This window comes from Mastacembelus armatus, chromosome 19 (assembly GCF_900324485.2).
Source record: "Mastacembelus armatus chromosome 19, fMasArm1.2, whole genome shotgun sequence".
Taxonomy (NCBI): domain Eukaryota; kingdom Metazoa; phylum Chordata; class Actinopteri; order Synbranchiformes; family Mastacembelidae; genus Mastacembelus; species Mastacembelus armatus.
The window spans coordinates 13,382,977-13,408,490 of NC_046651.1; the positions used below are offsets into that span (position 1 = coordinate 13,382,977).

Sequence of the window (25,514 nt, forward strand, 5' to 3'; positions counted from 1 at the left end):
TTAGATTTTGTGCTCTCTGTCAGGACTCACATCTAAAGATGGCTCAGGCATGTCCGACCCTGCTTGGCTGTCCAAACTGCTGGAGGGGTTGAAAGCTAGGTCGCTGTGGGGATGGTTGTTGGGGCCGGGCTGCTGCTGCTGCTGCTGCTGCTGCTGCTGCTGCTGCTGCTGCTGCTGCTGCTGTTGCTGCTGCTGCTGCTGCTGCTGCTGAGGAGGTGGAACTTGTCGTGAGGGCTGAGGAGGCCCGCTGTGGTGTAGCTGCTGCCCTGATTGGCTCCCAGGGTGTGGAGACGCATGTAAGCTCTGCTGCAATGGGCCATGTGATTGGTCATTGCTGGCAGAATGAGGTATCTGCAGAGAGAGGAGGAATTCTTTAGATTAATGCTGCAAATAATAGCCTAATTATTTTTACTTGTATTACTTTTACAGATTAATCATTTGTTATTATGATCAACTAATTGATCACGCATTCTGTAAATTACTAGAAAATATTAAAATATTTTTCAGTTTTACATTGCTGCTGGTTATAGTGAACATATGTAGAGAGATAGAGCTGAATGATAGAGCTGTGTGATTTATTTTGCCAGGTTAAGCCTTTTTCAGGAGTAAGCATTTCTTGTCAGATGGCTCCTTACACCCATAAAATACTATTTTTGATACCGTTTCTTGTGCTCTGTCAGCATAGCACTTTAAAACATATATTCTCGGGTGCCTTGGTGCACTTATTTTGTGTATAATGTCTGCTCTCACCTGTCAAAATGAAGCTGATGTATACAGCACCTTTACAGTAAGACACTGTTAAACAGATATAAAGTAAAACTGAGTAAAACAACAGAAAGAAGAAATGCAGTCGAACTCACTGAGTCGGGCATGTTGTGGGAGAGTGGCTTGTCCATCAGACTGTTAGGCAGGTCAGGTGGGTGAGACAGTTGGGGACCATGCATGAAATCATTCATCGACGTACCACCAGAAGTGCCGTGAGGGAAGTCAAAGTTCCCATGTCCCTGGTAACTGTTGCCTAATAAACAAAGTAGAAAGACAGGCATACATTTCTTATGAATATTTTAATCTTTTAATAGATCTTTTACGTTTGTAGAATGACACCTGTGAATGTGAACTAATCTATAGAGAGATTGTAGGATGGATCTATATGCTACCTTGGCTGCCATATTCGCTGTTGTTGCCTCCTTGCTGAGAGGGTAGTGATGGGTACGGTGATGGTCCAGGGCCGAGCTGCGCGATCATCTCCATCACATTAGGCATGATCATCTGACTGGGACTCATTGTCTTAAACCTCTTGGGCAGTGGTCCATCTGGATCCTCCTTGATGTGAATATCAGATTTGATAGCCACCGGCCGCCAGCTACATGTGGGGTCAATGGTCACCTCTTCGAACTCCGAGCTGGTGAAATACAGGTCAGATCATTAATGAAGAAGTTAAAAGATATACATCATACATTACTGAGATATACATTATTTGTTTCTTGTTCCAACTTACTTTTGGATGGCGTTCAAGATTCCCCACATGTACTGGTCCACCTCCAATCCTTCTAACAATGCTGTTTTACTGAGCAAAAAATAGAGACCGTGCTTACAATGTTAACAGAAACAGAGAGATGGATGACTGTCTGTATCAAAGCTGAAAAAACTTACTTGCATACAGGACAGCGCCATGTCCCCCGCTCACAGTTTAGTTGTAAATATGATTCCAAATCAAAACACTGCAACAACCAGAATAAATATATTTTGTTATCAGGTCACTATTTTAAAAGTTTTTGTCCTTGAAGCATCAGATTGTTGCCGACTGCTTGTTGATCCCTACAGTGCTTACCTGAACATGTTTACAGTCATGGCCTCTTGCTGGAAGCTGTATTCGCCGGAAAGTGATCGGACATTTGAGGGAGACCTTGATCGCCGTCTGCTCCACACCATCCTCTCCGTTGAGTGTGGCGTTGCCTGATGATGCTGCTACACTACTGAAATTCCTCTTAACTTCAAAGCAGATGGAAAGAAATTATAGGTATGCAAGAACTTCAAGAAAGATCAGGGCATTATAGACAGCAAAATGTGGCTGTGTACTTGTGTGCTTACCTTTGGTGATGCAGTGCTCTGCAGGCAGAAGCCTCTTCTTCAACAAGCCCTGGAGGACAGAACGAACTGAGGGCCTGTGGACCAGCTGCAGCACAAACAAGTGCGACTGCCAGAAGAAACATAACTGTCATAATCACAATCTCTGAGGTGTTTTTTATAGTTTAATGATGGCTCATTCTTAAAAATGTGTTCTAATTTAAACGTCATCTGCAAAGAGCTTTTTTTTTTTTTTTTTACATCTACATTTTATTTATTTGGCAACTATATTTTGTGTCTGGATTCTTATTTCTTCATTAGTTGTAGAATATTTGTATACTCACACAGCAGCAGGCTGTGACTGTGATCTGGATCGTGTTCCTTCCAGGCTGGCATACGTGTTTCAAGTGCAGGGGTTTGTGGGAGGTCTTGTTGTCGCCCCGCTCGATGGTGAGTGGTGTGGCGTTGACACTGACTTGGACTGATGCTGGCCAGTTGGTGTTCATCTGACGGTCTTCATGGTGGTAGCACTTAAACTGTAGCTCCAGGTCCGATCTACACAGACAAGTAAAGAAACCTTAATAATTAAGTTTATACACATAATGGAAAAATTGTTTTATTTGTCTGGGCACTGGATAGTACATGATCCTCTACAGACAATTTTTAAGAATGCGCATCTTATTTTATTTGTAACAATAAGAGTAAAAGCTTCTTATGCTGTTAATTCTACAACATTTGGTTTTTTAATGTATACTGTTTTTCCCTTTTCAACCTTCCAATTAATTCTGAAACAAACAGACAACCAATAATAAATATCTGGGGATAATATTTTACATGTGCAAGATGTCTTACCTCCACATGAGAGTCTGGTGTACAGAGGGTCGTAAATGGAAGACATGGTTGCTGACAGCAAGGTTATGCTCTAGCCGGAAGGGTTCTAAGACTACCCCATCCCGCACTGGAAATGTCAGGCGTAACTCTTCATTGTGGTTGGCTACATGGGTGGAGAACTTTGTCAGTCAGACAGATACAAACCTCTAAAGAGGTGAATTGCATTTTTCTCTGTTGGACATTTACTGACCTGGAGGTGGAGGGAGAGAGGTGATATTTGGTTTGATGTCAGGAGGAAAGGGCGGTTTCACATCTTGGTTTGGCGATAGGTATTGAGGGATGTTATTTCCAGGGGTCATTGGAGGGGTGGGGTTGCCTGGCACTGGGGAGTGAGGGTAGTTACCCACTGGTCTGGGTGGCTATAGTGAAGACAATCAATTACTAAATCTAGTGTTCATAAGACTCTACAGTAAATAATATAATCAAAGAAATTATACATATGTAAAATATGTATAAGAATGAACTTACCCCATTCATATTACCCTGGCTGTACTGATATCCACTCCCAGAGAAGTTGTTTGTTTGACCATTAAAAGGCGGCTCTTGCTGTAATTTGATTAAACAGGTTCAACATTATTTTCTTTCCCAAAAATAACTCCTATTATTTGCCAAGATACTCTCAATGACATGTTGCTAAAATTGAATATGAAACCCTGTGGAAAATCCTAAAAATGTGGGGGGAAATAGTTATATTGCACCTTGTAGTACTGGCCCATGGCACCGCTGGGTGGAGGGTATTGGCCCTGCAGCTGCTGTCCTGGCATTCTCTGTCCAGGATAGTTGGGGGATGGCAGCGGTCGGGAGGGATTGGGTGTGGGGTACTGCCCCTGCTGATTAGGGAATTGGTTATTTGGTCCATACTGCTGCCCACCATAGTTTGGCTGTGGATACAGTGACAAACATAAATTCAACATAAGTAAAGGAGCTTAAGCTTTAAGGTGAAAGTGTCAAATTTGCATCCACTCACCTCCCCTGGGTACGGTCTTTTCATGCCCTGCATACTCATGCCCTGAGGGCGGGGTCCTGCATAGCCTTGCTGGGGCATCCTTTGCCCGTGGGCCCCAAAAGGGCCCATGCCTTGGCCCCTGGGCTGGTTCATCCCTATTGGGGGTCCACTCATGTTGGAAGCATTCATGCCTGCACCCATGTTTCCAGGGAGGGACGGAGGGCCGCGGGGTCCTGGCTGGTTCATGAACTGGTTGTTGTACGCCTGGTTTGGTCCCATCTGGAAAGACGAACTCATCTGGAAGACAAAATGGGTTCAGTCAACCATTGCTAAGTTGACTGTCAGTGCTGCAAATTTGCTGTTATAGATCACAAAAAACAGAAATGTTCTAATTTATGATTATTTATTAACTCTATGAAGTTTTTATATAGTTAAATAAGCTGTTTGGCTGGCAAACATTGAAATTATTTGTTCAACAAAAAAAAAAAAGAGGTATTACTCTTGAAAGACAGAGTCAAGAAGTACAAGTAGATTTCAAAGTAGTCCATTGTACAAAAATGCAATATTTTCTTTTATATTTCTAGATGTTATAAATACAGGTGCTGTCAGTTGTGTGCCTACCGGTCCATATTGGTTTATGTCCTTGTTCTGTGTTTCCTGCAGGGCAGCTACAGTCGCTGTGGCAGTGGCGGTTGCTGTGGCGGCAGCAGCAGCGACTGCAGCAGCAGCAGCAGCAGCTGCAGGCTGGGTGAAGTCTGAAGGAGGTCGGGAATGGGGAGGGATGCCCATTCCAGCAGGTCCAGTGTTAGGCCCCCCTGGATAACTATAACAAAGATGAACACGATATAAAAAATGTCCTCAGAATTTCAATTGCAATTACTATTGCAATTGACTGCAATAGTCAGTGTGAATCCACTGTCCACTTACTTGCTCCCAAAGCCTCCTCCTCCAGGGTAGCTGGGTCTTCCATACATGCCCTGCTGCATGTATCCCTGGTTAGAGTTGCCTTTGTTGGGGAACTGCTGTTGAGGACCAGGGAACTGAGGGGAATTCATACCTGGATTGTTACCAGGCATACCAGAGCCCATAGGGTTGCCGCCAGGATTCATGGGATTGTTGTTATTGGCCATGGGATTCCCCAAAACCTGTCAGACATAGAAATTCAGTGACACAAACATGGGTAAATGGTGTATGCTTTATGATGATATTTGAAGCCATTGAGAATAAGAGTATCGGTCTATATGACTGCTGATTAATCTCACCTGGCTCTGTGAGGTGTTGGTCACACCCCAGACAGTGGTCACCACAGACAGTGAACCTGGAGGCTGATTCGTGTTCTGCTGCCAGGGAACTGAGTCATAAGGAAAAGACCCATCTCTGCAGGGGACGGACACAAACACATTATGTAAGTAGATGAAACTGTGCTGACTGGTGGAGAAAGACAAAAATCGTATTTATTATTGTAAGGTTGTAAAAAGCATACTCTTCCTCCAGAAATTAACACATGCAACAGTGCGTCGTAATTATTAAATGCGTGCATACAGTTGTGAGGTATTGTTTGTCCCTATTGACTGTGCTACCACCAGTTAGTCTGGCAGTTTGTATGGCCACTGATCCATAAGGAACACAGAGATTCATGTGGAGAAGAAGGGCTTTCCCCAAGGCCCCAGTCTGTCTGTTCACACACCCAACACACACACAAACAAACACACACACATATACACACTTCACACATATGGCAAGAAGTGCAGCAGTGACAACACTGACCCATGTGAGAGGCTGGGCTTCATTGAGCTCATAGGAGGCTGCATGGGCACTTTTCCCGGAGGCTCGTTCTGTCTGTTTTTCTGGTGACGGAGGAGAAGGAGGCGTCCCAGTTCCTCACACCATGAGGACAGAAGAGCTAGAAAGAGAGCACAGGAAGAGTTGATCAGTGCTGTCAGGCTCCTGTGACAAATAACTGCAGAGGTAACAGCCCTCCAGTGCATGTGCTGCAAAAATCTACAAAAATTGATTATGCGAGAAACATTTTAACATTTTAAACATGAGTAACACAAAATGATCTAGTGCAGTTGTGTCTTAAATATCAGTTTGTTCAGATGTCATTGGTTTGTTGTTTAACTTTTGTCTTTTAGACAAACTTTTTGCTTTAAGAACTTAAAATGAATGTTTTTTATACATTCAGAGGAGGAACAGGATTGTGGAGGCAAAAATGTGCTACTTATATTTATGCAAGCAGCAAGATACACATTAACCACCTGGGTAGCTGCATCTTCTGTTCTGTTCATCATACAGTGATGTGAGCAGCTAAATCTTCACACAATGAAGAAAGTGGCAAAAAAACAAACAAAAAAAAACTTCTCACAATGCATAAAATGAATACATTAACAGTTCTGTGTCATTCCACATTCACCAGCAATTTGCTCAAGCAGAAAATCTTGTTCTACAGTGTTTCACTGTCTGTCAAACCTGATGTGGGATCCATACCTTTTGCTGTCACTAGATGAAGCAAATCCTCATCCTTACCCACTGGTCTGCCCTTTCATCCACTAAAATTCTGTCATTTTTTAGTGACCTTGTTTGCAATACATTCACAAAACTGACCACTAAATTCACTTATATTTGGCCCTGAGAAACCAGGGAAAGAATATGTAATATACAAAACACTGTCAAAAGCCTATGAAATCAAAAATACAAAGGTTAATTTTATGAAAATATCATTTTGAGGTTTTCATGGATTTTTAGCAAGTGTTTTACACAATACAGAAAATGCTTGTTATCGTAAGAAACCAAAAGCGACACCTTCATGCTGAAATATAAATGTTCAACTTTAGTTCAGCATGTCACTGCTGCTCTTGGCCACTAGGGCTCACTCTTGGCCTATAGATGAACTCCAACCCTTCCTTTCTCTCCACCTACCTACCTAGCACTTGCTTAAGTAGCAGTGTGTTTCATTGAATCATATGCTTTTCATCTGCAGTGCATGTTTTTGTACTGTTCCAACTACAAAAGACTCACTTTGCCTTTTTCTCTTTCTCTTGCTTCCCCTTCCTCCTTCTAGCCTCTCTCCGCAGCATCAGAGGAGAAAGGGAATGTGGATTCAATCAAAGAGCAGGACAGCCACCTCCTCTTAAGATTCACAGCACTCCTAGGTTGAGTGAGGAGCATGGGAGGGGCGGGTGGTGAAACAGAGCACTTGGTGATTTCAGCTGCGGTTCGCGCAAAAAGCCACGTCAATATGACAGCAGACAGTGCAGGCTGTCCTTGCAGGCAGATCCACCCTGCTGCCACATGCAAGGACAAGCCGCCACGGCACACATTACAAAAAGAGGGAGACAGAGAGATGGCGAGGAAGAAAAAGCGAGGGGGAGTGTGATAAAAAAGGTTGTGTGACTCAGTGAGAGAGGAGACATCAGGCTAATGTGGTTGATGGGAGGGAGGAACAAACAAAAGCTTCTGACTGCCATCACAAACATGGCAACCCAGAGATTTGACCACACATGATTGCTTGCAAACAGAGTATGAGCCTGCTGACACACACACACACACAGACACACACACACAGAGACAGTCTAGGAGATAGACCACACTGTCTTATATTAATTCACATACAGGTAAAATAAATTAAAATAAATAGGGCTTGAGGTGTCCGCTCACTGCACCAAATATCTGAGGACAAAACAGAATTTCAGCATCGACATACAAACACACACCTTCTCTCAGAGCATCGCGCACCAAAAGGCGCCTCCTCTCCTTTCATTTGAACACTGAGTACACCAGCCTTGCTCTGTGTAAAGATGAGGGGTAGAATACAAAAGACGTGTACAGATGGTGCCAGCAGTCTCCCTGCCTCTCCCTCTCCCCTCCCTCCCACTCCTTTAAAAGCAGCACGGGGCTCAGGCACTGAGGCAGCTGGGTTTTTCCTCCTTCCCACCCGCTCATGCTCCCTCTCTTTTTCTCTTTTTCCCCCCCTCCCTTCTCCCTGCTGTTCTTGGTAAGGCAGGTGCCAGGAGACAGGCCACACTGTTCCTCCAGAGGATCAATCTGACTTCACCATTGTTGTGCTTTGGGTGACAGAAAGGGCCTCTCAGGTGCTCTTGTCCTAAAAACATTACAGTCACAGGTAGCTATGCAGATTTGTAGTTTAGTTTTAATTAAACAGAACCAGATCCAAGCGTGGCTAATAGGTTTACAAGTCTCACATCTATGTCAGAATGTCCTGCAGTGCTGTAACAGACCCTTCCCTCTTCCCAGACCCCCTTCTGATAGAGAGAGTTTTCAATTCAAGGGCCTGGCGTCCAGCCAGCATGTTACAGCTCAATTAGGTCCCATTATTCTCTTCCAACAAGGGGTAAGTTGCACTTCTTCTATGTTGATAAACATGTCTCCACAATTTATCCCCTAACCATGCCACCATGAGCCCGTCTGGCTAAGGGGATGGTATTCTTGTGTCACTATGGTTGACATCAACAGCCGCAGGACAAAAACAGCAACAACACTGAGCCGAGCAGAGAAATGACAGACATTTCTAACAGAGAAAAAAAAAAAAAAAAACGGGAAAAGGGAAAAACCAGTGCTGCCACTTACGGAGGAATTATTCTACCCCACCATTAGATAAAGGGCTTATCACTACACAAAATTGCTACCTCTACTGAGCACCAAACCTGTTTAAAGGAGAGGTGCTCTGTCATTGACTCAGAGGATAAACTTTAGGTTTCATATGACAGGAGGAGGAACAGTCAACTCGTTACTCTTCACAGTCTTTCCCTCCTCCACCCAAATGTCTCTCAGGACAGTGCAGATGATGAACACAAAAGGATTATGTTTTTTTTCTCCTGTCCTCCCACAGACGGTCCTTCAATAGGCTCATCTGTTTCCCTCCCTGTGAAGAGCCAAAACCGGAGTTAATCGTCTCACGTGTAGCTCTTCCAAATCACATCTACTCCTCTGGAGTGAATCAAACTGCAATTTAGTGCTACAGAGTCTTTTTGCTCTGTTTACACTGGTTGTCCTGATGTTGATGGGTTTCAGTCCTCCAAAAGGAGAGGAGCCTATCCTGTTTGCCTTATAGACAACCCCAGGGGGTGGCCGAGTCTGAGCCATATTGATATTCTGGTGCTCAGCTGCACAGCCTGATGGTCAGCCATGGCGAGGGGCAGTAAACACATCTGCTGGGACTAGATGGGTGGTTCAGTAGCAGGGCCTGGAGCTTCCAGCTTTACTCTCTGTCATAAAGCCCTAGGGAGTGATGACAAATGACATGGTCTGCAGTTGTTTAATGCTCTTTCCAATGATAATGCTCTCCCAAGCCCACTTTGACTACACATACAGACACAGCACAGAGAGATAGACTGTCCTGATTAAATACGATGGTTTTGTCAGTTTTTGCTCTCATAAGAGCTGGGCCTCTAGATTAAAGGCCACATCACCTACATATATACATTTAATTTATTTAATCAAATTTGAACAGTTTCGATGAACAGTTTTCATATGAAATCAAAACAGTATGAGACGTTTAGGCTCTGCAGCTACTATCTGAAAAGGTAACCATGTGTTGGGGCGGTGGCAGCTATAGATATATCAAGTAGAGACTTTAGGAACAATGACTGATGCAGGCTGTTTGTGATTTCACGTTTCCTAATGCCACAGTTATTGTGAGGAAATACAACATGACATTCTGTAGGATTTTTCTTTTTAGTGACATCTAGCTAAGTCATCTCTACTGCAAAGCATCTGTCTATGTGTATGTGCAACAAGACTCCTAATATCAATATCATCATTATTGCCATGATGATGCTTTAAAGTAGTGGAATAACCTGTGACAGAGAATAATGTTAAAAACATGAGTGGCTGCCATTAAAAAGGTCACTTCTCCAAAACATTCTCCTCTTCCCTGTCCTTCTTTCCTTCCATTTACTGGCAGTAAACTGTAAGGGAGGCAGCAGGTAGGGCAGGTGCCAAGAGCACTTGTGATTCCTCCCCCTCCCTCTCCTTCCCTCTCTGCTCTGTATCTAATAGACACCTGCTCTCTTGTCAACCCTGGACTCCCCTCCCCAGCATTGTGCACCAATAACATCCACACAAACAAACAGCAGACATCAAGCCATCACATTAAAATCACATTAGATTACATCAGCAGTACTTTCTTACTTATTTCCTTTCTAACGCTAACAACAAAGAGCAATTTTTGCTGTGAACCTGTCAGAAAGAAGCATGACCTCCAAACAGTTTCTTTGAAGACATTTACCCAGAAGGGCTGTAAGGAAAACAAAGACCATGAGCAAACTAACAAGAGCGGCTCTAGTGGGCTGCACCTTCTAGTTTCTGAGGGAGCTCTATTCACATTCTATTCTTCCCTCCCTCTTCTCTCTACCCAGAAAGGTTTGAATGGACACAAGCCTCCTGCAGGCCAAAGTCAATTAAAATAGGAGAGTCCCTAGAGAGCTTGAGTATCCCTGGTTACATAAAGCACCTAAGAGGCCATGCAAGCCAGCCATGTTTAGTTTTAGCCAAAGAATTCCTCACTTGTGTGCCTCATGTTGGCTTCCTGGAACAGTAAAATTATGGGATTTACCTCATGATATATGGAAAACTATATGAAGTACTGGTTGCTATGACACTGTTTACAAAGGCCCAGCTGGTGCCAAACTATCCTGTGTAGGCTGGCAGGATCATAAATCATCTCCTACTCTGCCTCGCGGCTCTCAAACACAGCCACCACAGAGCTATGGATGCCCACCTGGCAACCATCAAACCTCTTTTTGTCTTCACACAGATGCCACAAATTATTCACCGATGCCAATTTGATAATGATATGGAAATGACCCGTCCATCCTGCAGTCTTTTTCACCAAATAGGAGCAGGTATAACAGGTTATGGATCTGTTACCCCATGACAGAATTGTGTTAGATGTTGATCCATGGGAGGATAAATAGGTCGAAGCTCACAGGTGTACCACCTTAAACACACAGTACATTTTTTACCTCTCTCTCTGCTCTCCAGCACCCTGGCACAGAAGCATGAAAAGTGTCAGCTTGGTTGTGTAAACCAACTGACTTCAGTAGCTCAGTTACAAAGTTGTAAAGCTCAGCTGAGTCATTTTGTGACACATTTCAGAGTGAACGATGTCTCCACAAAGCTGATGAAGTGGGAAGGATGTGTGAAGTGGGCACATGTTAATGTCATGGCTGCCATGTGGCATCAAAATCCGACATATTTGTCCTGACTTCCCTTAAACATATGCAGCTAAGCAACTATTTCATTGAATGAAATGTATAAGACAAATAAAACATTATGGAAATTTAATGTTTAGCAGCGAAAAAACCTGGGAAAGTAGCTACGTATTATGGCTTGAAAGCATTAGTACTCAGTTATAAAACTGTCTGTATAAACCAGACAACTGCCTCCTGTCTGCACCTCATCTTTGTTGCTGCTTTTTTCTTGCATTATTTCCTCTACTGCTCTCTCTCCGGGAAGTCAGTGATGTTGGAGTCTTGTCAATGAGTACTTAGGCCCATTGCCTCATGGGGAGCCAGACTTGCTGGCTAGGTTTTATGGCCCATTTCAGAGCTTCCCCGGCTTAAATACAGCCTCCTGCTGGCCACATGGCCGCAATGTCGTGCCTTGTCCATCCGGCGAGGAGAAGTGGGTGGGGGGGGGACCTGGACTTATGCCACAAAGGTTTTACTGAGGCCACAAGCATATGTGGCCATGTGGAGGCAAGCGGCATGAGGAGAAAAAGAAAATGCTGCAGATTTGATGTTTCTGGTTTGATGTTTTGACATCCTGTGCTCTTTGTTGCAAAATGGCAAACCTTGTAAAAATACTGACATGGACTGAGGAAAAAACTTTTTTCAATTAAAACTTTCTTGTTTTACTTGATTAAAACAAGATTAGGTAAAATCTTTTCAGTGACACAATAGTTTAAACAAGACCCACAATCTCTGAATTTAGATTGTCTAATGATGACCCTTTCACTTTACCATGCTGAGGTTTGTGAAGCTCGGCCACCTGCTCACTGAGGCACCGACTGCACCAGCTCAGAGTGTGTTTTTAACTGTACACTTCTGCAACCAGATTATCAGATGAGCAGTCCTGCAAAGAAGCAGCTTACAAGAGCCAGACTGTTTCCCTGAGCAACAGGCTGCTATTAACGAAGGCCCAGCCTTAAGCCCTTGTCTACAATGATACTAATTAGGCACAGAGCAGATGTGCCCAGACAGTGCCCACCTCAGGGTGCTGGGCAGGGCTGGTAGTGTCATGGTGGCATACGCTTGTGGCTGAGTCACCTGTGACCTTTTCACAGTGGGCCTGGGGTCAAAGCTTCTCTTTAGAAGTACAGTAGAAACAGACACTGGAGGAGCCTGGGTTGGGTCCTGGCACCCCTCTAGGCTCATTAAAGTCATCCATATGTGCAACAGCTCTGGATTTGAATTAAAAGCTTCCTATGATAAACACACAGGCAACATGGTAAACTCAAACTTTATGCTTGTTATCCCAGTTTCTTTATCGATGCCAGAAAAGAAAAGACAGGGGTATAACTGACATACAGAGGAAGAGGAACAAGGCATAAACTTAGATTTATAATGGTGTGTGAACAATGACACAGGCAGGATACTAAAAACAGATATGTGTGATGTGAAACTCGCTATAAAACTCACAGTAGCCATGTAGCTTTTGACCAACCAAAAAGCACATCTGATGTCATCCAATGTTTATAAATGAGTGGGAAATACCTGATCTAGACTGACACCTTTTATAGCAGTTTGCTTCTGTAGGGTTCAGATTTTACTTTTTTACTTTTTACATGCATTTCTAAGATATTCACTGAATGGCACCAGACATTTGATGAAAAGTTGCGCCTAGTTTAATAGGCATATTGCCATGAAACCTACTTAAGAAGAGAAACAAGCAAAAAGAAACAAAAATACCAGAATTTAGAAAAAAACTAAACAAATAAATAAAATGTTCATATATGGACTTGTATAAAGTTACAATAACATCCAGTGCAGTCATTTCTGCTACAAACATACACATAAATGACTAAAAAGTATTATCACTAGTTGTTGTTTTCTATGGTGATAAATTCAATGACTGCTAATTGATAACCATACTTTTCCCAAAATGTGACTCACATGAGCACAAAATCCTTATCTGACCATAATTTTATGATGGACAATGTTTAAATAAATTTCTTAACAGGCACAACAAGGTGCGTTTATGTGTGTACAGGGATTGTGGATTGCGCCTCACACAAATTAAGCTCTACTAAAGTTAGATCTTGTCAGTTTGCATTAAGAGGTAGATAAAGGTCAAAGATTTCTAAATGCTCCTTTAATATCCAATGTCCAGTAATGTCATATCTAACGACTCATAATTGTCTCTGTCTAAATTAAGTTTAAGTTTGTGCTATGGGAGGTTAAAGAGCTCCATTATACAACTTCTGAGTCTCTTCTCTGCTTTCTGGTAGAAACTGAACAGACTTTAATGTCAACTTTGCTGCTCAAACAGAACAAGCAAAGTTCTTTCTACTGCTCTCTGATAACTACACCATAACTGACAAAAAAAAAAAAAAAAAAGACCAGCTGTGTGATTAATTTTCACTCGTGTGATCAAAATTAATCAAGAACAACGCTTCCACTTCAGTCTACTTTTGGTTTTTTCTCTTGAGGACTTAAATTAAGAAAAACAAGCATGTGGAGGTGCCTGTGTGCACCTCAATATGTGGAAGAAAATCTCTTGGCTATGGCTTCTGTGTAATTTCAAACTTGGATTCTCAAAGTTTTCAAGAATCACATTTGACATTATCAATTCATTTGTGTGTATGAAGTCCACAACAGTTTTATCAAATCTCACTGGGTTTTCACACTAATCTCAGGTGAAACAGGCTATTTGGAGTTTGAGACAAGCTGATAGTATTTCTGGCCCACAGGTAGTATTTTGGTGAAGTGTCCCTTTAGGTTTAGCTTTACCGAAACAGATGCTTATTAGCATACAAAGGCAGTCAGATATCTAAACTTTAAGCCTCTTGCTCCTTTTCAAAAAACTCTGTCCATCAGAAATAATTGGACCAAAAGAAACACTGATCTGAAACAAGCAAATTCCTCCATGTGGTGAAATCTGTGCTTGTCTCTGCAGTGAGCCTGGCTGGTTAAAGCTGTGTGGCACTGAGTGAAAGGGGTGTGATAAACTGCCAAGAATCTCGTGGAAAATGCCGCCTCAAGTAGGTCAGCCCAACTCGGAGAGATAATCAAGGCCGTTTTGACCCCTTCTGTGTGAGCTGTAAGTGGGTCAAATGCAGCAGTCAGCTTTTGTAACTCTATCACGCGGGGCAATGCGAGGAAAACATCATACCGTCAAAACCCATTCTGTTAGTTTAAGACATGGCAGGGTACCCGCCTGCACCCACCAACGCTGGAATCAACCCTGTATCTGCCTCCCCAGGGGTGAAATAATGTGAAGTTCCTCTCAGCAGTAGCTGATCCACCTTCACTCATGCCACTGAATACACCCCCTGCAAACACAACCCTCTTTAACTGTTGTCTCCGTCTTTTGACAGCTCACAGCTTCACAGCCCGACTCCCCCTCTGTGCCCCCTCCATGTCTAAAATGCCACCTGCATTTCAACCAGACTATCTTCAGAAATGTCCCTGCTTATTTCTCACTCTTCACTACACAGAAAAAAGGAGGACTCATGTGTCTAGAAACACTTTTCTGAGTGTGAATTTGCAACAGCAGAACAAAGGCGATACAGGGCAGTCTTAATCTCTGCACTACTGAAGCCAGCAGCTATTTTAAAGCTCTTTCTCTGTCTCTCTATCCCTCCTACCTTCCTTTCTTCTCTCTAACATTCTTCCTCTCCTCCCTCCCACCCTCTTCCCCCTTGTTTCCCTCGGTGTCTCGGGGTAGCAGCTTCTCTCTGTTCTCCTCTCCTCTCTCCCTGCGTGTCCAGTGACTGACTGCACAATATACATCAATTATTCATGGCTGCTCTCTCTGTTTCGCAGGCAAAACCAATCACAGATGGAGTCATTGCTAATGGGCTCCTGCTGTACTTGCCACCGGCTTCTTTGCACTCAAGCAACAAATACCCCAGAGACAATGAGAGGGAAACAGGGATAAGCTGCAAAAAAAAAGGAAACTTCATACAGCACTAACAGCCATGAGGAGAAGAGGAGGACACACGTTTATGGTCAGAGAAGAAGAAAGATACATATCGGCAGAACTGAATTACCAAAATAAGGAGCCGGCTTCTGCAGCAGTAAAGGGTTAAAGAAGGAGAGGGGGGAGAGGGGGGGACAGAGGGAGAGAAAGAGGGGGTGGGAGGACACACAGAGAGGGAGAGAGAGAGAGAACCAAATGCTTATCTCCTCACCTCGGATGTATGCAGCTGTTATTGATGTATCTTCTTTTTCTGTCTAGTGATCCATTGCTTGCTCTCCCAATACACACATCACACAGAAGCAGCCACAGCCACTTCGCCAGAAGGGAGAGAGGGAGAGAGGGAGGAGGGGAGGAGGGGAGGGAGTAGAGAAGAGGAAAAAAAATGCAGGCAGCTCACATTTCAAACTTGCAAAGAGGGGTGGTGCTTAATGTGCTAGACAGCCTGTATCTTGGCCCGGGTCCAGAGCAACGAGTAAAAGAAGCTTCAATGAAATAATTTAAAGCAACATTTGTTAAGAGGTAAATGCACATCAAGTCCTGCTGAAAAGTGGTGATATAAATGGTTCACGTGGGTACATTAAGCAGTGATTTCAATCCCTAAAGCTTGTCTTTGCATACAGTCAGCTTAATCCATCAAACTAGTCATTGTAATTAAGGGGCATGGAGAATGAAGAGGGAGGAGGAGGCTGAGTATTGTGACTTCCTGATGTGCGGAGGGTTGGAATCAGAAAGGGAGGGGCCAATTAGACCACATTTGTCTGTCAGGACATAAGAGTTTGAGTAATCATTGGGATAAATAATTACACACCTATAAAACATAAACTGTTAGTAAATACACCATGAGGCGGGCTGGAGCATGTATTGTCATCTGCAAATAAAAATACTTGCACTCCCCAGCACCAAGTCAGGGCAGGTGTCAGATTAGTGCAATTTATGTGTGACTAAAACACAATAATAAGCAGCTAATTGTAAAGCATAAGGTACAATGTAAATGAATATGCAAAGAGCTTATTTTATTGCACTGTAAATTATAGAGCCAGATGGAGTGGCTTAAGACGCTGCCAATCACCACCTACTGATACAGACAACTATAAAGAAGAGAGGAAGGACAGACAAGCTGAACAGCTCTTATCTCAGGTCTCTGCTGTCTGTGTTTGCTCTCCTGGTATTTACTATCAGCTAAGTGCACAGTGGGTGACTTACAGCCCCACAGCCCTAGTTGAAGTTAGCACATCAGTCATGGTTGACGGGAAGATTTCACATGCAGTGATCACGTAATGAAATTGTCCAAAGTGGACACAGTATATGGACCTGTGTCCATCTTGACAAAGTCATGTTCTGCAGCCAGGCTTTTCTGAAATCCTTAGAATATTATTTTAAATCCTTGTTGTGACCCAAAGGTTTCCAAAGATACCAAATGTATTGCGCAGAATTTTGGAGAAATGTGTTATTCAAAGCATGTAAAATATTAAAATATTTCCATTTTATGTTATCGTGCATCCCTAAATAAATGGCCTAATTAACCTGTACCAAAAAAAGCAATTGGAAAAAATTACGTAAAAAAATATACAAAATATACCTGTCATATAGTATGAAAGCATGTTTTAGTCATTTAAAAACAAGTTAAGGGAGAAAATTAAGATAAAAATAGAGTATTAAGAAGTAACACTTTTCTATTTATTTATTTCTGTTTATTTGTTTATTTATTCTATTTATATATCTTTTCTGACCTGTCCAGGGTGTACCCCTGCCTTTCACCCGAGAGAGAGCTGGGATAGGCTCCAGCAGATCCCCGTGACCCTGGCTTTCAGGAAAAAGCGGGTACAGAAGATGGATGGATTGATATATCTTTTCTTTTTTATTTTAATCATATCCAGAAAATACGTTTAATACTGATTTACATTAGTGAAGCATGAGTATCAATTCATTTGATTGAGACAATCCGTTGTGGTGGTAAGTATTGGTACAGATTTCCAATGATTATAATGTAAAGGTTGTTTATGGAGCTCCACCAGAGCAGAGGAAGAATTGACAGAGACATACATTCATACAGTAGACTGAACAAGGGAACACTCATCCCTAGCTGTTGGACTAAAATAATAGTGGACGCCGCTTGAGGAACTGTGGCTGCCTTATTACCACTACCAAAGCTTCCAATTATGTCATCAATTTGCATCCAAATCTGATTAATTAATGTGCACTCATTTCCTAAACATGGTCTAAGTACAGTCAATTTATTCCAACTACGGCTGAGAGTAAAACAAGATCTTGGCCACCAACAGCGTTTTTAGATTATGTGTTATTCTCTATTTAGGAAAAGCCGCAGCTAAACTATATGTTGAGGCACATGAAGAGAAGAGACAAAACATTTTGGTGTGGAAAGCTCTGAGAAGAGAAATTACACCCCTGCAGTCGTGTGTGTGTGTGTGTGTGTGTGCGCATGTGTGTGTCTGACCTCTGTATTGTGTGCAGAATCAGAGACTGCTCAGTGACAACATGTCTGCCCTCACTGTGTTAAGCACCACTTCACTGCTAGGGAAGGCAAAAAGCTCCTGTATCATCAGCACTTCAAAATACAATTTATGGCAAATGTACATTATATTTGAACTGTTGCATACTAAAGGATTTAACCACTTCAGTATACGTTCTTGACTGTGTTTGACCTGAACATTTCTTTCTGTAAAATCAGGGAGATTTTCTGTTTTTTTCATTTAATTGAAGAAATGTATTCAGCTGTTCTGCTGCATTGGACACAAACTTCATGTTCTCACCTCGACTATGAACTGGAATGATGGATGTTTTAGATAGATATTGAGATTTCTACAGTTTGAAGCCTCTTGCAAAACAAACCCAACAGCTCATCCTATAGTGGATTCGACTTCTTCATTCTACTGTAACAACTTCCACCATCAAAACCACTAAACAAGTCCAAAGCCTCTGTTGCTTGGATGTTTTTTTAATCGTGCTGACACTGTTAACTACGATCCACAATGTCTACTGATCTGATTTGTTACAGAAGTGTATGAATGGCTGAAGGAGCAGGAAAGCTTTGACTAAATCCCAAACCCCCACCCCACTTAGAAGCTGATGCTTCCTTTCACTCTTTAGAGCAGAGAAATTCCAGGAGTTTGCTGAGGTGCAAACAATCAGGAATGTGCCACTCTTCCCTTCTTGGAGGAAAAGTCGTTATTAAGCATTTTGTCAAAATTCTGGTACCGGACCGAACCACTACAGTCTTACAGGAAGGGGCATGAAAGTGATAAAACAGGCCTAACAGGGCTTGTAATGTACTCTGCGATGGAATGAGACAGAGGGGAGGCCCTGATGAGTTTATCCACACCAAGCAAGCGATCTTGTTGCTTTGATGTTGCCACAGCTCCACGTGTAGGGAGCTGTGGCTTCACCAGGCAGCGAGACAGTCCGAGTAATCACAGATTAATAGAGCAGGCTAATCTCATTCACAAAGAGGTCACTACTAGTAGACAGACACCCTTCCCCCAGCTCTACCCGAATACTGTGCACCACTTAAAAAAAGACTAAAGGACTGCAACTGGCCAACCCCCCTGAGTATATCTATTGAAGAGATCGGGAGTGCAACTGACTAAATCACACTTTGACTAGAGGCCTAAATACACCCTGCAAAAACATTACCTCAACCTCTAAACTGCTTACCTTGCTGAAAATGAACTGTGTGGTCACTGGAAAAAAAAAAAAAAAAAAAATCAATAAGAGGAATTACGTTTTCCTCAGGTGGAAAGATACATTGCTGTTATTAGAATCAAGGTCTATTTCTTTAAAGTTTTACCTTTCTAAGTTTTTTCTAAAAAAAAAAAAAAAAATTAAACTGATGTCTTAATCTGTTGGAGGCATTTCACGAAGAATCGATTTGTCAAAGCTACAACCTGTTTCAGCTGTAAGTTGACTGTGAACATTGATTTCCTATTGCTGAAATCAGCTCTGTCCTCCCCTTAGCAAAATTTCCCATCAATTTTCCCCCATGTTTGGTAGAGGAATTCAGATGACATAACAGAAATGTAATAGCTCGACCATGCCTTGTGTCAGAGCCAAGTAACGTTGGGCCTGGTTAAAATGGAACACCAAATCTGATTTACTTATTTGCACTCATCTGTTGACCTGATGTCTTCTGTGGCAGACAGCCTTTTTCTAAACCACAAGAGATCTTACTTTTTTCCTACTTTTAACATAGATTTTTAGAGCGGATTACAAGATGCATGATGTGACTGAGTGGGTCAGTGGTTATGGACTAAGACTTAGCTTCAAATGCTCCCTGGACACTTATTCTGCTTAGAAGACTCCCAGGGTTTGGCCTATGCATTAGCAGAGATAAGGAGCAAGCATGAGGTGGAAGAGTTTCTTTCTTTCTTCACTCACAATAATAAAATGTTTGTTAGTAGACTGTCACATTTATAATAAAGCTGAGAAAATAGGGATTTTCAGATTTGTTCTAGGCTCTTTCAGGCTTCCAAAGGTCTCCTCAGTGAATGGCAGACACTGACTCGTCTGTCTTTGGTGCTGGATGGCTGACCCACTGCCGCCATCCTGGCCCCATCATGTGACTCGCTCCCTTCCCCTGTCGCTTGGCAACGGCCCCGCTGGATGCCGGGGGAGTCGGGTCCTGCCCCTGGGGCCCCGTGGGAGTGTCATTTAAGAGTGATCTCCCTTGGCTGCCAAGGAGTGCTTTCTCTGTGCCTTAACAACCTCCTCAACTGGGGCCTCCACTCTAAAGAGCTTCTGGGAGCTCTGCAGGAGAGAGAATGCCTCTGCAGTGCTTTCCATTGACTCTCTCTCACTCTCTCTCTTTACAGGCCTTATCTCTCAATATATTTATGCACATACAGGTACACAATTGTCCATGAAATGCACTTTGGGATGCTGCCGAGACTTGAGTACTTGCCACCTTCCAAATGACTACTGTTGCAGGAAATTATTCAGCCAAAGAATCAATTGGCAATCTGATCTAAGCCCATAAAGTAGGGCCTGATTTAGCATTAAGTAGAAATAGAACATTTGGCAATGTAAGTTAATAGCAGGCAGAAAATGATTCCCCTCCCAATGCTGACACAAGAGTGACATCTCATGATTTGAAACCTCATATAATCACGTATAAAACCATGAATGTCATAAATCAGAAGGCAAACACAAGTGAAAATTCAAACAATATGTGCCTCTGACTTTAATGGCAGTCAACTTAAGATGGCTGTGTGGAGAGGCCAAACACACAGAAGCTATTGCACAACCCGGCTTACCCTGTAACCCAAGCCAGGTGGAAACCACAAATCAAAAACAGTTAAAAGTATAAAATATTTCTGTTATCTTCGGAGCTGCTGACAGCCTATACATCATCATTCCATTGCGGCTCAGCAGGCTTTTTCACCAGCTTGATAACAACATTTAGCAGTCTACATCTGTCGCAATAATCCATCACTGTACCAAGATGACAGAGCCGAGCGAAAACAGGGACACATCATCATTGAAAGTGTAGGTTTTATGTCACAAATGGACAAATGGAATATTCTGCTGAATACACTTTGCCTAAAACTCCAGAGCAGCAGTTACATATAAATGTAATTCTCCGTGTTGTGAACAAGTGAGATGTAACATGAAGTAAAACGTTTTTGCAGATATTAGGGGGTACGTGAATGATGTTGAAAAAGGAAAAGGTATTTTGCATGACAATTTTTTCAAACTAAGAGTCATTTGTTTTTGTTTTTTTACATCTATGGCACATAATAAAGTTAAAACCACAGACTTAAATTGGACTTTAATTAAAATGTACCAATTAGTTTAGTATACTAGAAATACTCTCCAAAACAGCTTATTTTTTCTGGAATATCAGATCTCTCGATTCTAGTAGCAATGTGTGTATTAAGAAAAGCTGCCAATAATGCGGACAGGAACTTAGAGCCTGGACAGGCCAGCATGGCCAGATGGCTTGCGATGGCGGTTGAGAAAACTCTGGTCTTACCTGCTGATTTTGGAGTGAACTTGTCCCTGTTGGCAGCGCACACAGCCAGGAGCCGGTAGCCCAAATCCAAGTCGAAGCCCTGCTGCGCTGCTACGCGGCTGACCACCTGAAAACAACAATGCCAGATATTTTGTTATGGTCTGAAGAATGTTTATACTGAGGGAAATGACAAATAGAGGTAAAAGTACTTTTAAAGACAGATATGTCATTTCCTGGAAAACTTAAACACAAATTTGCCATATGATGCTGAAAGGAAGCATGAATGTCAATAATAAAAATACATTGAACAGGACCCTATCTTTGAAAATTGTGCTTTGTGGATTTTTGGACAATGCAAGATTTCATTTTATTGAAAATTAACAAGACAAACTTTTAGTCATCTCAGACAAGGCTGTGGAAAGTTCAAATAATTATTTGAATTCCTAGAAAGAAGAAGTTAAGTCTATTATTGCTAAATAATAAAGATATATAAACAAAAAATGGATACATAACCTCCTTGGTCATCATGATAATACTGTTCTAAAATCCCTTTTAAATTGTCATTTTTACAGATATATCCCTGAGCTAATAACTACTTAACAAATGCATGTTCAATCCAGGGCCATCCAGTTAAACTCCTTAAATTAACATTTTATCTCAGTATCTTCTCAGATTCTGTTGAGTCTGTTGCATAAGAGCATAAAAGATCCAGTTCAAATGAAAGGATACGTTTATCTCTTACATATGAGTTGGTGAACAACAAGATAAGGAGAAAATGTGGCCTCCAGTGTCGTGTTGCCCACTGGGAGGCAACATTAAGAGAAACATCCACATGCCATAGCACGTGCTGTAAATCACCAATATGTGGCACATGTTGCTTTGATTTACTATCGCCATTACAGCTCAAGTCATTTAGACCTTTAAGACACACTAAGGCCTGTGAGGAGCAACAGGCTTCACTAGAGAGAAATTCTTCTCCTTGCCTGACTTTTCATAGCTGCAATGCTTCTGTTACATTCCCAAGTTCAAGGCAAGCCCTGAGGTAGTACAGCAGAACACTGCTGCCTGCACTATATCATTATCTCCTGTAAGTATAGTCTTGATGTGACACTAAAACAGAGTATGTATATCTGGCCTTTATTTATAGGAATCCCCCATTAAGGAGATATGAGTATAGACTACCTAATTAAAATCTAAACTTGTGAGGGACATTTTCCTAAATGATAATTCTAGTGTTAGAAGTTACAACAAGCAGTTCTAATTTCAGGACTTAAATTGTACACAGCAACTGGAGTTGCGGTGGATTGTCTACCATTAGGCAAACATGTGCTTTTATGTATTCAAAATCTTATTTATTTAACAAATCTGGTCAGGATTGCATGGTAAAGCTTAAAACCTGTTACAAAATTATAACTAAACAACTGAACAGTAGTTAGTATTTGTGCATACTGATGATGTGTGTGTATAATATATTGCAGCAAGGCAGATTCTACCTATTGATAATAAATGTTTCTTGAATTATTTATGTTTAATTACATACAACAAATATTTTTGAGGCCTGATATGTTTCATAGTGGCCTGACTTTAATAAGATATTTTGCCTCCTGTTAGCAGACCTTTTGCCTGGAACCACAACTGTTTGTAGAAGTTTTTTTATGATTAGAGTCTGAAACTTAGTAGTTCTACAATTAAATCAGATTTTCTGTGCACCCACCTCCCTCCAGTGTGGTTCATGCTAAGGTCTGTGCAATAAACCAAAAGCGAAAGTCTCAAGATTCTCACGGCAGGAAACAAATTGAATTGGTGTAATGGAGGGAAAGGCACCTGCTGCTGCGCATTAAAACAATAACACAAACAACCGCTTGAATGTGGGGACGTGTCACTGCGGGTTACACTGAGGTGCTCAAACACAAACCTCGTGAGGTCTTTCACCTGCTGCAGCCACGCTCACTCACTTACAAATTGCACCCAACGGGAACAAAATGTATATCTTTTGCACTGCTTGAGGCAGTATGGAAATGATCATGTTAAAGAGGTGGTATGGCCCAGGGTGACAGGTGAGTGACACATCTACAGTCCATCCATCCTGCTACCCGACTGTCCTGTTTAAATTTCTTATCAACCTAAGCCAAACAGTTCAGGTAAACAAATGTTAGCAGTTAACCCCCCTATTTTACATATGCTGTGTAATATGTGCATTTAGACACATTTTTAGACCAAAATATGGCTAAATGGACATTTTCCATTTGTTGATACTGCAGTTAACTGTTTACCTTGGTTGCACAGAACTGCTGGGATAATAGGATAACTAACATAAACTGAGTGTTTTAAGCATTTTTAGTGGAAAAGAGCATTTAGAGCACTGGACCATAAAACACTGCTTTTGGAATGGATTGAGAACTTTATGGATATTGGTGAATCCAAGCTGACAGCTGTCATTCCCTGAAAAGCACGAAGCTACAAGCATTTCAGAGCCACCTTTCAACCCTGCAGGTGGTTAGTGTTTGATAGACAAAAGAGATATTGGGTGGGGTATGCCTTAGAATAAACACTGAGCTTGTAAGTGTAAATGATTTATATATTTGCCTCTTTTGACAGTTTGGTGCACCATCGTAAGCAAACAAGTCAGCCCTCTATATCTGGTTTAATCCAGTCAGACTATGCAAAACGTCTTGCAAATTGCACAGATGCATTTTGCTATTTTGGCCAAAATCTTTTCTTTCTTTACAGTTTCCCTCAAACCAGTCAACTGTTTTTTTTAATAGATGTCAGGGGGTTCTAATTATTTAATTAATCAAGAGCCCCCAGACATTTAAGGGGAATTGAAGGCGTTGAAACTGTATTTCCTCATAAGCCCTGATTGCTTTGTGGTTTGAGGGTGCTGTTGAACTTGCCTTTGTGTTCCACTGTAACAGTTTTGTTAGACACAGCACTGACGTCACTGCAAGGTGGCTAAATCTCAATATTTTCTACAGGCTGAAATGCTTTTTATCTTATATTGACCTTTCCTTGTCCTTAGACCGTTCAAGTGTGAAAGTGCAAAGGGGGTGGTGACTGGTGACTTACTGTTAGGCATCCCATCAGGCTTTGCTCAAAGGGGCGCTGGAAGGCTCGGGGGTCACCACACCAGTCCAGCAGCTCAGTCGCTGCCGTTTGGAAATTTGCTGGATTTTGTAAGTGCTGGGAAGAAAAAAAGGAAAAGGTTCAGAATATTCAGTCAAATTCACAAAGGCCACACAGAAAAGGGTGGAGATAATATCTACATCAGTGCAACATTTAATTACTGGTTCTGTACATCAAATGTTTACATTAAAACGAAATAAAATAATTATCCAAACCAAATGAAACTGAAACACCATGAAGATGCATAGAAGCATAAAATGGAAGCATTACATGATAAAAGAATCTAGATACTTAAAATCAATACCAATGTGACATATGCAATTTGCAATACATTTGCACATCTTCATCACCTTTTGCAGATTTTCCACATGCTTTTGAAAATAAATTCATTTTGTACATCTACAAACAAGAAACATCTGCCAGATGTTCTACCTGCACATTCTACCTGATACTAGTTCGCTGACTTTTTGATGCCAGAAAAAAGATGGAAAATAGATTAATGCACAGTGAGAGAGGAAATCGCTTGTCACTAAAGCAAGGTCCATGCCAATAACATGAATAATTTAAAGCACTCTGAAAGGCTTAAACGAAAACAGCATTTTTATGACCACATTTCCCAAAGTTTTGTTTGTAAAACTTTAGCTTATGATGTAGGTCTAAAGCTTTAATGCACAGGGCTCCCCATCAGACTCATGCTTCAGCTTCACACTCCCCAGGTTTCTGTAACACCACCTTTCCACCAAGAGCAATAAATCCCTCTGTATGTCTGCATGAATAGCTGAGGAAGCCCTTATTTCACCAGCCGGCCTTGAGCTGTGCTGCGACTTTATCTGACAACAGGCTCCTTGACCTACAGGCACCCCTTTATGGCATTCATTCCCCTACTGGAGCAGGCAGCCCACTCACTAACCCTGTTGTCTGTCTTGCTGTGAAGCAGCAAAGGAAAGTGAAAACTGGACTTCTCTGGGGTGCCACATTGGACTCAGTGTTGGTCATTTCTTCTTTGAAAGGTTACATTCGACAATATGAATCACTTTATACATAGAAGAGCAGACACACCACCTCCACTCTGCAGTAATCTGTTTCCTTTGGAGAGATTATGCTCACAAGCCTTTGTAGTGCACTTGTACAAACCAGGAACAAATGGACTCCCACTTCATGGCATCAAAGGTAAATAGAGAGGTTTGTCAGCTTAAAGTGAATGGCTGCCTTCTTAACACGTCTGTGGGCTTTGATTCCACTGTCAGGGAGAAAAGAAAGTGACAGCAGTACAGTTGCTGCCTCGCAGTGCTTTTTTCTTGTTTGCTCTTTAGGGGGCAGCAGAGGTCAGGATTTGATAAGGCAGCTTTCATATCAATT

The 25,514-nt window shown here is 42.0% G+C and overlaps 1 protein-coding gene across 5 annotated transcripts in view; it reads right to left on the reverse strand.

Annotated features, from left to right (window-relative positions):
* The window catches only part of LOC113135550 (zinc finger MIZ domain-containing protein 1-like), a 97,214-nt gene that overhangs the window by 2,976 nt on the left and 68,724 nt on the right, over window positions 1–25,514 (reverse strand). For 2 of the 5 annotated variants that reach the window (XM_026315662.1, XM_026315663.1), the window contains exons 4-22: window positions 24,099–24,212; window positions 21,054–21,159; window positions 5,672–5,807; window positions 5,167–5,281; window positions 4,832–5,049; window positions 4,526–4,727; window positions 3,926–4,201; window positions 3,657–3,839; window positions 3,427–3,504; window positions 3,149–3,317; window positions 2,920–3,061; window positions 2,412–2,622; window positions 2,092–2,197; window positions 1,832–1,992; window positions 1,654–1,721; window positions 1,499–1,567; window positions 1,158–1,402; window positions 861–1,018; window positions 31–351 (exon numbers count right to left, since the gene is read on the reverse strand). In XM_026315662.1, the coding sequence (XP_026171447.1) occupies window positions 31–351; window positions 861–1,018; window positions 1,158–1,402; window positions 1,499–1,567; window positions 1,654–1,721; window positions 1,832–1,992; window positions 2,092–2,197; window positions 2,412–2,622; window positions 2,920–3,061; window positions 3,149–3,317; window positions 3,427–3,504; window positions 3,657–3,839; window positions 3,926–4,201; window positions 4,526–4,727; window positions 4,832–5,049; window positions 5,167–5,281; window positions 5,672–5,807; window positions 21,054–21,159; window positions 24,099–24,212 (3,078 nt within the window). Of the gene's footprint in view, window positions 1–30; window positions 352–860; window positions 1,019–1,157; window positions 1,403–1,498; window positions 1,568–1,653; window positions 1,722–1,831; window positions 1,993–2,091; window positions 2,198–2,411; window positions 2,623–2,919; window positions 3,062–3,148; window positions 3,318–3,426; window positions 3,505–3,656; window positions 3,840–3,925; window positions 4,202–4,525; window positions 4,728–4,831; window positions 5,050–5,166; window positions 5,282–5,671; window positions 5,808–15,278; window positions 15,475–21,053; window positions 21,160–24,098; window positions 24,213–25,514 lie in introns of those variants that run through there. The other 3 variants (XR_003296182.1, XR_004463339.1, XM_026315664.1) reach the window with 3 other exon arrangements.